We start from the raw sequence: 13,344 nt of genomic DNA on the forward strand, positions 1-13,344 counted from the left end.
CGCCGTGCTGAAAAAAAAATATGTGTATTGCGCGTGCGTGGAGTGTTAGGCTCGCAGAACGGAGACGCTACTGCCTATGCCAGCGGTTCTCGACCTTCTTTTTGCCCCATGCACCCCTTTTACCATTGCTGAAAGATTATTTCGCTCTTTCCCTACCAAAACTTGAAAAATACTCGTACACATTTATTTAGATTTAAATTATTTTATAACACGTTTTATAAATTAAACAACACAAAGTATAAAAAATGCTGGCAAATACCAAATCTTGAAAAAAGGTAGTTTTGTATATTATTCATAAATTAAAATTAAATACTTCATAGATAAACATCCCTTGGGGAGAATTCTTTGATTTGATACGAAAGTGATTATGCAAGGTTTCTACTGCGGCAGCAGTACTTCCCTGCAACCTGAGATGTTTCCACAATTCATTCGAAAAATCACGGAAGTGCCCTGGTTGATGAGGATTTACACATCTAAAATTGGAAGAAATCAAAACGCACATCGGACATATTAACAATAACTTTTTCAATAAAGCGATTAGCAACGACACAGTTCATATTGTCGATAACTTTAATTATAAGTATGAACTCTTAGTAACACCCTCACATCTCCTGCAACACAATAATTACAGGCAAGGGCCTATATTTTTTCTCCTCCACCTAGTTCAACCCATTAGTGGCAATCCGAATAAGGTCTCGTACAGTTGGAATCCCTGTTAAGGGGGCACCTGAGGTGCTGGAAGTTCGCGCTGAGACAGTACCTCCTACAGACCAGCCTAAGTAACAGTATCATAGTACAGTTTCCACAATGGGCATGGTGATGAAGTTTACATGAGTAGAACCCAAGATGGGACATCAGCATTCAAAAGAAAGAAAATGACCCAAAAACATAGCTTGGGGAAGTGAACAATCTGCTGGAGATCCTAGAGAAGACCAGTACTTCCAAAAAGTCGTTACCCACTGAATATCGAACTGACGATCTGCGGATCTGTATGTCTATGCTCTATCCGTTCGGTATTCTGTTGATGCTCGATGCTTGTGAAAATATGAAGTGACTAAGAAGCAGATCAGGAACTTGTGTGGAGAAAGCGTCCAAAGTCCGACGTGGGATGAGAAAGTTTTAGCTGTTTTGACTTAACATATTAAAAACATGAGCTGTGAAGGGCCGAGCAAAGTAGTCATCATCGATTATTACACAGTTTAACACGTCAGAAAAATCAGCAAAGTGGTTATGAATGGCTTTTTTGATAGAAACTTTCGTTCAATTTGTTGAGGTGGGTCTTAACGTAGTCGATGTTCAGATCTCTATGAAGATTTTTGTTCCTGATGAAGTAGGGTGCTTCAATAATTAGTCGTAAAAATTTATTTTGAATGGTTTGCAGTTCTTTAATTTCGTTGCGTTTTGCATTTGCCCAGACAGGCGAGGCATAAGAAAAGATGGGACGGAGGATAGTGGTATAAATACGCTTTTTCCTGGTCATGCTGAGTCCTGAATTTTCTGAGAGTAGAAAATAAAGTTTCCGCATGATAGCGTAGATTTTTCCCATGGTAGTAATGATGTCCGCTGACCAAGTGAAGGATCTATTAAAGGTGACTCCCAGATATTTGGCAGTGTTTACAAAAGGAACTTGTTTTCCGAAGAGATAAACAGACTTATCAATAGTATCCCTGAGCTTGTATCTTCTGATGAGCAGGATCTGTGACTTACCAGGAAAATTTGGTACGATTTATGTTTTTGGTAGGATTTATGTGTGTATTCTCCACGTCCGACACCAATTTTCTACTTCTGCTATTTTTCGTTGTAACTGAAGGATTGCGTTGTCCGGTTTTCTTGATTTTTGGATGAGCGCAGTGTCATCTGCGTAGCATGCGAGCAGGAAATTGTGATTACTGGGAAACTTAGGAAAGTCGTGCACATACAATCCTACAATGCAACTTGCTGAAACAAATTTGGTCCGCTGTAGAATTGCGATGTAAGAAACTAAATATTGTTCGTTCTTAAAACAGTTTAGATTGAACGAAAAGTAGAACATTAAAAATAGAATGAAGTCTTTTACATTATTATATCTATTTCTATAATTTCATTATTGTAATATGGATTTTTTTTTGTAAATCAATAAAAAATCAATGCGTGAATAAGAGGACGAGCGTCTTGGTTACACGAATGGCGGCATACACATGTTGGCAAGATGTGCTTGAGGATATTACAAACCGGTGTAGGAAAGCGAAATCGCTCTTACGGTTTTCTAAATTAAAGAATCATGAAGACAGGGTTGAATTTTGCTTGAGAGATGATATTATTCGGTAATTTAAAGTTCTGTTTTATATGTTTAATTTTTCATGTAAATACACTGTCAACTGTTATTTCTGTGCTCTGCAGAGAATAATTACATTCAGAAATCATTTTAAAATTTCTGATTTATGCTGATGTAGTTTGAGTTTTCGTTATTTCTTTTAGACCATGTAGTTTCCTATGTATTTCTGAAGTAAATCTTTCGGGTGAACATTCATCCCCTTTATAATAGAATGTAACTAAAATTTGACGTAACGTAAATTTTCTGTTGATCCATTGTCTTGTTTTCAGGTAGAAATATAGGACAAAACTGATCGATACTGCGTTTCAAATTGTTGTTTATTAATGAAATATAGTTTAAAATTGGATTTGCTGAGTTCTGTTACATTTATTGTTATGCTTTGAGTAGTTTAGGTTATATTTGTTGCATCTTTCTAAAATAAATAAAAAGTTACTTTAATTTTAAAAAATTGTGCATTTTTATTGCAAAAATGGGAATTTAAAGTTCATTTATTGGAAATCATCTCAATACATTGATGATCTTAAAAGCACTAGAATGTAACATAATTTCAATTCTTAAAATCATTTTTATCATTTGGAATATCTTACTCATTAGATATTCTGATTGAGAAAAATGGTTAAAAAACATTTTCATGCATCAAAATAAATATGCTAGAAATTATTTTTTATTTAATGTAAAACATTTTATTTATTTGCACTCAAACATTTTATAGATTGAAAAAAGAAAATTTAAGCCAGTGGAATGAAAATGACTACTTTTCTTTTATTGGGATGGGATTCTGAAATGTGTGTATGTGTATACATGCATACCTACCTACATACATATACACATTTGCATTATGTATGTGTAAACTGTGCTCATATCTACCTACCTACATACACATGTGTACATTGATGCATTTCTGAATCCGATCATGATAACAGAAAAGTACATGAAATGTACAGTGGCTCACATTTATTTTCAAACACTTAGGTTTTCTACAGTGGTGTAGCGAGGGGGGGAAAGGAGGTGTATGATGCCCGGACGCCATTCGCAGAAGGGCGCCAAATGGTCTTCAAATCACATTTTCATCATATCACTGTGTTTTTTCGGGGGCAGGGGCGCCAAAAAGGTATTTTGCCCCGGGCGCCAGTTATCCTTGCTACTCCACTGGTTTTCCAGTTTTGTTTGCAGATATCTATTATTAAATACTAACTAAATAACATTATATTTTTCCCACGTATGCTACTGATTATCTTTTTTTAAAACTTACTTGGGGGAAAGTGCAGAATCACCCACTGGCTTGGCACGTTTTTAAGAATTTCGCAAACTTGGTATCCATGAACACATCGACCTATTTTCACTTAAAAAAAAATCACAGAATTGCCCAAATTTGGCATTGTGCACTCCCTTGACTATGTCCATGTACACATCGATGTATTTTCACTGTACCCATCCCTTTGCAATTTTTCATTTAATATATACTTTAAAAACTTTTGATTTACTCATATAACTTTCAACTTATTCCATGAATTCAGAAAGTTGGTTCCTATACAAAAATTACCAATTCTTGAAATTCCAAGCTTGATTATCATTATCCTGACACTTCAAGACTGTTGATTTAATCTTTCATATAACCTTTTTCCATTTATCCTCCTGTGTTGTAGAGATGAATGAAATGGATATAATTAATTGAATCATCAGCCCTGGAGATGTTGATAGTGGGTTTGATGTTGATTTTGCTATCTCTATCAACACCCCAGTGGGTGTTGATAGAGATAGCAAAATATGCTCTGTGAGAGAAGAAAAAGCACACAAATGAATTAGCAGAAGTCAAATGTCACTTTATTACCTTATTTACTTTCAGTGACTAGTATCAGTAGGCTACTACAGGTATTAAAAATGTAATCTTCTTCCTCCATAGATTCTTTTAAAATTCATTATTATGATCATTAAATGGTAATAAGAATTTGCAGATTAAGTACGATCATGTAACTTAATGAGAAATTTTACTTTTATTCCTAATGCAAGCGATGGATAACAACTTTTAGTGTAATAAAAATACCGTAATTTCCGGAAGAAAGGCCGCATCAGCGTAAACGCCGCACTCGAGAAAAATGGCGGGAAAAAAATTAAAATTACACAGAAACGCCGCATCAGCGTAAACGCCGCAATAGATTAAATTGCGCGTGACATCGTCGTGGGGGTATAGATGCAAAAACTCAACCTAAGTCCTGATATATGACATACCAGTTAAGAAAAATGCATGAAATGAAACCATAACTAAAAAATAAAGGTAAGAAATGTATAGCTTCTGTGCCGTTTAGAGACATTTTCAAAAATTTTCCGCTCCCTTCTTACTTAAAAACTATCCAACAAGTACTTGTACCCAAACTGATGGGATCTGTATTTGGCAGAATGCCAAGAAAAATCCATTCATGCTGAAGGGGAAATACGTCAGAGTTCGTTATTGCGAGGCAGGTGGAATCGTGTCCGCCTTTGAAAAAAATTGCAGAAAAGGCAGGGGTGGGGAGAGGATGGGTCCTGGAAGATTCATCGAATGGCAGAGGAGAGAGACTATTCGAACTGATGAGAATGTTGATTTGAAAGGGGGAAGAATGTTATTGTTCTGAGATCTCGTTTAGGGTGAATAAGGCATGTAGGTCCGTTCAAGGAAAGAATGTAAACAAAATAACGTTCGCAAAAAGCAACTGAGTGGTCTTTTGTGTGGGAACAGCACCAGTCTATGCACAATGACAAGGCCATCCAAACTATGTACAATGACCATCATAGGAAATATTTTATTTTTAGTGCACCTAAACGCCGCATGGGTAGAAACGCCGCACCCGCTGAAAATTTAAGTTTTAAACACGTAAACGCCGCGGCGTTTCTTTTGGAAATTACGGTATATATACATATATATATATATATAATTTATTTCCTAAACAGTATTGATTAATTGATTATATTATCTCCTAAATATTATTCTTCGTGATGATTTAACTCCAGTCCCCGTTAAAACATTATTAACATTTTGCTTTCAAATTATTTCAAAACATCTTTCAAAATATAACTTACCAGTATGGATGCACACTTTTAAAATAATTCTACTTTAATTAAACTTAGGAGATAATATAATCAATTAATCAATACTGTTTAGGAAATAAATTATTATTAACTAACTTTGCAGCAATTGCGCAAGTAATAATAACTTGTATTCGCACTAAATGGATTTAAGTTCATACAACATATATATATATATATATATATATAAAAGAATATTGGAGCAGTAACTAATGGTAATATCAATATATCCAAATTAATGCATGTTTAAATATAAAACTTTTTCCTTCACATCTCATGCAACATTGGTATACATTGCTTAATATTCCCCTCTTCATTTTCAAATGGTACATATTAGTGGGAAAATTATGCATGTATGGTAAGTTTTAGTAACAAAGGTTTTCTTTTGATAGTTAGTTGTAAATAGTGCCTTCTTAATATTATTTCGCAATGGATTTTTGAAGTCATGCATGTATTGGTAAATAATGCTTTCTTAATATTATTTTACTATGAATTTTTGGTAATCATGTGTGTATGAACTTCAATTTTTATTTATTTTTTAGATGGTAGCACTAAAATTGATTGTTATTTTAATAATTTATTTTTCCTGCCAGTTTATTGTGCATTTGAATTAGAAAATGATTTAATATAATATAATGGCACCATCTGAGAAGTAACTAGCTAATTAAAAGTGGTAGATTGCATGATTACTGAATTTTTTATCGCCATATCATTACTGTTCCTGCAAGGCTAAGCAAGAGAGTCTAGCTTCCCCACCTCTATAAAGGAAAGAAAGCACTTGAAAGGAATTAGAGAAGTCATTAGAAGGAATGCAGGTGCAACATATTTTTTCTGAATTTCTGAAGTAGATTATGTTGGAAAAGATACTAGGATTTCAGCCACATTGATCCATAAATCATGAAGATAAATATATTCAGAAATTAGCCTTGATTCTTTTAGAAGCCCACCATGGTTTGAGAGGAATTTTAATCCTTGTTCAGAAGTGAGCAGAGATGCTTGTACATTTAAAAATCATGTATAATCACGGGGGATTTTGCCAGAATGCTGTGTTAACATGAAAGAGCTCAGTGCATCCTAAAACTTTAAGAAGATTCTGTACATTGTATGCAGACAGATCCAAGAGCAGATTGTCATCTCATTAGGATATCTTTCTTTGACTATTATTAAGAGTGGCAAATGATAAGTGGCAGTTCATCTACCACAGTATGTCACTTTTATTATGCTGTGGATTATAATGTATTAACCACTTTTTAAGTTGCCTTTGACACATTAGTAACATACTGCCAGATTATAATGGTACACTGGATATCATTTATAGCAGAGTGATTAGCATGATACTGTTTTTTCTGATGGAATCATGATTATGTTTAAGCAAAAACAATGGTAGCAAATATGTTCAATGCAGTTGGGAAGATGATTATTCATGCATGTCATACTATGTCAATGTGGAACGTTCTTATGTGAGTTGCCATTGGATCTTCTGAGTAGATCACTTCTCATAAGAGAGTTTGAGCCTCTGTAAAGAGAGCTAGATACTGCATCAGTGACATTCTGTGACTAGTTACACTTATGTATTTGCAGCGTCTCTCTAACTTTAATTTTCTAGTAGGACGGTGCTACTTGTATTGCAGCAATTGTGGGAACCTCTTTGGTTACCTTTACCAGCTGATATGTCCTCCATCAAGAATGTGCCCTTTTCTTACTACATAAGAACAGGAGGAATTTGCTTTTCTTATGTAAGAATAGTAAGAAGAGGAAGATAATCCATTTTGGCAGTCTTCTAGCAAATCTTGAATTCTGGTGACAGTGCTGCTTGGATGGTTATTCCTATGGCACCATTAAAACTTTCATAGCATGTTGAGCTAGCAGTATGATGTTTGCTTACCTGCCATTGCATTGAATGAATATAGAATACTGGAGTAGATAGAATACCAGAAGTGGTGCATAGAATATTAACTATCAGTGCACATAAATTTTTTTTGAAATATTAATAATTTGTTCTGTATTGTTTACATATCTTAGAAAAATTAAAATTTTAATTTCACTTCTTCCAAATGTTCTGTTTTATAAGATCAGTTCTCTGTTTTATGAAACAAGTTCTAAAAATTTCACATTAAAATGCTAGTGTAGTGATATCATTAAAACAGTATGTATATCGAAGTAGATCTAGAATTTCTTGCATATGAAAGAAAGTGCATTTAATGATCATTGAAAATAATCTTTTCATTAATTTAATTGCATTTTTAGAACTTTCAAGTGATAAGGTAATTATATTAAAATTTTAATATTTATATTTGATAAATTTAGGAATAAAGTGCAGCAATGGCTGAATATAATGTGCTCATCCCGCCATAAGAAGTACTGGGAGAAAGCTTCCGAGTTAAGAGCCGAAGGGAATCTGTGTTTTCAAGAAAAAGAATATACAAAAGCTGTTGAGTTCTATACACAGGTTTGATAATTTGTATGACATTATCATGTGATTCTTTGTATTATTTTCTAAATTCATTTTCACTTGTTTTTATTTATTGTATTTTAATTTCATAAATTTTGATCATCTCACCTTGTGCTTGGTGCATCATCATCACCTTTGGTTTTGCGCCAAAAACCCCACTCACTCACTCTAAATTCATTTTAAAACTATAATTTTTCAGTGTTGTTTAATAATAGTTTTGTTTCATTTTCTCTTAAAAAAGTATTTCTTCTATAATCAATTTATGATTCTTCTATAATGTAATCAGCATAATAACATATAATTGTTATATTAAGTGTAAATGTTTTTAGAGATAATGGAAATAAAGCAGTGGTTCAGTTTTTCTTGAATTATATTATTCTCATTAACATGTTTTGTTTCTCATCAGCTACAGCGATATGGGTTTGTGACTGCTTTTCTGAGTTGTTGCTGTTATTAACATTGATGATATTATTATAAATTTGCTTCAAACACAATGATAAAAATTTAAAGTATAATAGGGTTTTATCAACTTTACTTAGCAAAAAAATATGTTACATTAAAATTTGTGGCAGTCTTAACTCAGCTATTGTCAATAAAATTTTACTAAATTTATGTCTACTTGCAATGCTACCACATAAATTCTGCATGGTACGAGTCCAAGTGATGTTTCATAGTGCATCTATGCTTCTTATTTCACAGATTCCCAGAGTCTATCTATGGTTTGCATATGAGCCCCAGTTTTGAGATCCACAAAGTAATGCTGATAGTTCAATTTCATTTATAATATCAGCAGCCAGTATAAGCCACAGTATTTTAAAACATTGCCACCTATTTATAATATCAGCTGTCAACATAAGCCAGAATTTGGTGTGGTGCATAAGTGTTGCCATATTTGGCTTTATGACTGATAAGTACCCACATTTTTACCCCTCAATTTAACTGCTTCCCTTACACATTTTTTTGAAAAACAAATTGCAAAAAATCATCAATTTTTTTTATTTTATTATTAAATACAAGGAAATGAAACACAACAAAATATGTAGGTTTTAAGTGGAATTTTAAATTTTTTTACAGGTGTAAAAGCATTTAGTTTTAATTAATAGGTGTAAAAGCATTGTTTACTATCCCAAGTTATCTCGGGCAAATGGAAGAAAGTTAACTATTAGTCTTTGTATGATAGTTTTTGAAACAAGGGACAACACAAAATGATTTTTGAAACAAGGGCAACACAAAATGATACCTGACATTCTGTACACTGGTATCTGGTCTCTTTTTCTTACTGGTTTACCTCTGGAATCTCTTTTATGGGAGCACACAGTAACACTGTCTCGTTGGATTTGATTTTTTTTTTCAGTAGCAAGAATAACATTTGGAAAATGCTGAGGTTAACCTGAGTGGTGAAGGACTAATGCTGGGTCTTCCTGATGTCGCAGAAAACCCGTCATGATGATTTTTCTGAAATTAGTTTTTCAATCAGTTCCATTCGAAATTGTTTAGGTGATCGTGAACCTCCTGCTTTACAGTACAAGATGTAGGAATTCCACAAGCCAAAAAATCGCCAAGTTACCATAATCCAAAGATTAACCTTAGTTCCCTTCTCATTGTATATAATGGCATTCCACACGTACCCACTCTTAGATTTGCATAGTAAAAATTTTATTCCAAATCGCACTCTCTTCAAAGAGATGTACTGCACCCACCCGAGTCTTCATTATAAAGAAATAAACTTTCATCTATAGTTATATCTCATTCAGGTATAATCAAACTCTGAAAATTCTCAAGTAAATGTTGCAGAATTGGCCATAACTTTAGTTTTGGACAAGGATGTGTACTTGCATCATATGCCTCATTGTTGCTGAAGTACAAGTTTTGCTTTATCTGACAAAATCGTCTGTATGACATTGTTTATGCAAAAAAATGGTGTATTCAGCAACTGATTTTTACTCCAATAATCTTGCAGATCTGGTTTTATTTATAACACCTTGGAGAACAGTTATTCCCGAAAAAACTCTTTTTAATTTTGAGAAGTAAAACACCATGGTTTTGAATGCAATCTACGAGCACGCTCTTCCACATATAGCTTTTTTTCTGTTGTAATAATGCCAATCAATTCATTATAAAAATATTTATAGAAAAATTCCAAAACATTACGGATATCAATATTGAAATTCATACCTGTGTTGGCAGTAAAAAGCAAAATGAGCAGGTGCATGTGGCAACTTCGTTTTTTGAATTGTACACCATTGACGAGCTGTTGGCAAATCGTCTGAATCCAAATCATTTGAACTGTCGTCTTTAGTAAGGCTACATACAGAAGAATCTTTTCCTATATTTTCAATGTCCACCTCTTCATAATCACTATCTGAAAAATCGTTGCTTTCGCTATCTTGCATCATCGCCATTATTTTACTTTTCTTCAATGCAACCATCCTTCTTTGTACATTACTAACCCACAAGCTGCCGTATACTATATGATAGGGAAACATGTGACCAATCCCGCCAAAAGAACCGCAAAACCAATGAAACTTGGCAAACTGCTAGTTAAAGCTGAATATTTCCTTTCATTTCTTCCAGGCCGAGTAAAACCTTGATAAAACAAATTGTACTGACAAATTCTGCTTCACCCGAGTTTTCTCGGGATAATAATTAGCTGCAATATATACGAACATAAGCATTTTATTAGGAAAACAGAATTGTGTGTAATTAATATTTGTATCTTATATAGCTGGTGGATACTGTTTAATGAAATTACCATTAAATATAAAGCATGTAAATTCACCTACTCAAAAACATGTATGTGTTACACGCACATATAGGTTATTTATTGTCGTATGCATACTTAGAAATATGTTAGAAATGGGTAATTTATTTGACCGAAAGTTTAAAGGAAGGGAGATAATCATAAAGTATCATAATTTTTTTCACTGCTCGAGCACTTGTCGAAGAATATTGGAAACCAAACGCTCTTTCGGTCATGCAAGAATGACTTCTTCCACAGTTGCGTTTGAAATGCATTTCTGTTGTCTTCCTGGAGGTACACACAACTTCCCTAGCTTTTTCAAATTCAGTAATCATCTTTTGCAAACCCTGCCTTGATGTAGGCCCTTTTTCTAAGCCTTTCAAATGCCAATATTCTCTGTGCAATTTGAAAATTACTGCCTATTCTGATAAAACTGCTTGGTCAGTAAAGCTTTATGTTTCTCTAAAGACATAGTGAAGAATGATTTAATGGCACTGAATACTAGCTTTTTAAAATGCTCTAATTTTCATAATTTCATTTATGCATTGCATGAAAAGTGTGATCTAGTGGTTGAAATTTGAACAATTAGTTTTTATTGCAGATGTCTTTTCTTTGCAGTCCATATACCATATATAAATAAGTTTCAACAAAATAGGTTTACCAGGGTGGGATCTATGCAATTCTAAATAGGGTAACTTGAGTTATGTATATTTTGAGGTTACACACACATATATATACATATTAAATGCACAGACGTGTGTGTGTACATATAGGCAATATGGTGAAAACAAATTTAGAGAAGTACTCATGTAGGAACACTGCGATGTAGAAACGCCGAAATTATGATTATGAAGCACGTAGATGGGATATTGAAGAGGAAGAATTTTGATTGTGTAGAATGTGAATCCAGAATGAATAGGAAACTTGGCAGTTGAGATAGATTAAATTTCATTTTTATTTAAATTGACATTTGTGGCCACATTTGACTTGTCACTCTAATCGTGCCTATTTCCAGAACATTTACATTTTTTAATGCTATTGCAATAGGAAGAGAGCATAATGAAATGGCATCCAAGCAGCAGCAGAGATACAAGTAAATTGTGCTTTTATCCAATATGGAAGATCGCCAAGAGGAAGGTTTAGTTAGAAATGTTTTCGTGTTCAAAATTTTGAGTTTAGGTTCTGAATTGCCTATGTCACAGATTTTATGGAAGTATTCCTAATAATCTGTTAGTATCAGGAAACATCATGATGCATTCAGCTGCAATTATAACATATAGTAGATGGACAGCATAGTATATTATAGCCTTTGAATGCACAGATATGTTATGAAAGTGGAAAAAATATTATATATGCAAATGTGTGTTGCTTTTTTAAATATGTAAAAAAACCAGTGTTCTTATAACAGATGACCTATTCTGTATTTGCTTTTTGTTATTGTATATGAGTCACATGATGCATTCACCTGACAGTAAATCATCAAATGAATTTTATAGATTCTGCTGTGGTGCTAACGCTCAGATCTTAGAATCTCTGCGGGGTCATCTTAAATAAATAATTGTATGGAATATAAGAGAAAAAGCATCCTTGATGTTGCATCATCTGGGTGAATTGTGAAGGTGATCTGTCAATAATGGTGACTAATTTTTTTACCATGTTGAGAGACATTAGGCAATGTTTTATGAGAATGAAAAATAGAGATTACTATCAGTGCTGTTTTATATCTGATTATAATAAATTGAAATAATTGAAAATATTATAATAATTGAAAATAAGGACCATTAAAAAATGTGAAGGAGGATCTCTTCAAATTGGGAGATGCCAAATGGGATTGTCTGGACTTTCCTTTTAAGCTCTGACTAGCAAGACCATACATATATGACACAGAATATTTTAAAGAAAATATATGTTCATACATCTTGAAATATGTCCAAGAAATTAAGGCAATTTTAGAAAAACCTTGTGTTGATCTTCCCCATGTGTAATGTGTATGCAAGCAGTTTCTTTTAGAAAAACCTCCACAAAAGCAACCCTTCCCTTAGGCAGATAGCCCTAGTATGCTTTGCCATAATCTACCAAAACAAAAAACTAAAAAACCCTGTGCTGATCAGAGGGTTAACAATGCACAAATAAAATGATAATCATCAAGGCATATGATAAATTCTCACCAGGATCATATCAGTGCATTCTTCTAATAATGTTATGTAATAGATACTTTAATTAGAATTACCATATGCTTTATTACACTCACTTTCAAAAGTTAAGCACGGAGAGAAAAATGCTAATTTCCAGAAGCCAATCAGAATTGAAGAGGATGCAATTCACTGCAGAGGTAGATGGAAGTATGCAAATATGTAATCCAATCGCGCTTTTGTGTCAAGAAATGTGCAAAAAAGGCAGTCTTATAAGAAGCCAGCTTTATGAAGGGTTACAGAAGTTGATTGTAAGTTCTGATAGAAGGTGTTTAAAACTTTCGTACAATTTGTTTTCAAGACATACGTGTTTCTATGACTTCCAGAAGACAAATGGAAGATTCTGAGCACTGGCGTGCTGTGGGGTGCATTGAAGGAGGACAGTCGATCACAGATGTTTCTCTTTTCTTCGGCGTTCATTATTATGTAATTTCACGTTTATGGAAACAATTCCAAACCACACAGACAGTTGTCTGATGGTCCGTAGTCAGTCGCCTAAGGGTTACAACCCCCGCGGAAGATCGATATATTGCTATTGTAGCCAAGCGGAATCTATGGTTAGAGTGTCCATTGGTAAGGCGAT

The 13,344-nt window shown here is 33.6% G+C and overlaps 1 protein-coding gene across 2 annotated transcripts in view; it reads left to right on the forward strand.

Annotated features, from left to right (window-relative positions):
- The first annotated feature begins 1,964 nt into the window (after positions 1-1,964).
- The window catches only part of LOC118189548 (protein-lysine N-methyltransferase SMYD4-like), a 111,674-nt gene continuing 100,294 nt past the window's right edge, over positions 1,965-13,344 (forward strand). The window contains exons 1-2 of one of the 2 annotated variants that reach the window (XM_085816809.1): positions 1,965-2,303; positions 7,685-7,826. In XM_085816809.1, coding sequence (XP_085672935.1) covers positions 2,164-2,303; positions 7,685-7,826 — 282 coding nt within the window. In that variant the 5' untranslated portion in view covers positions 1,965-2,163. The remainder of the gene's footprint in view (positions 2,304-7,684; positions 7,827-13,344) is intronic. The other variant, XM_085816808.1, reaches the window with a different exon arrangement.

Source organism: Stegodyphus dumicola, chromosome 5 (genome assembly GCF_044657685.1).
Source record: "Stegodyphus dumicola isolate Sdum_Otavi_A_Nest chromosome 5, ASM4465768v1".
NCBI classification, from domain to species: domain Eukaryota; kingdom Metazoa; phylum Arthropoda; class Arachnida; order Araneae; family Eresidae; genus Stegodyphus; species Stegodyphus dumicola.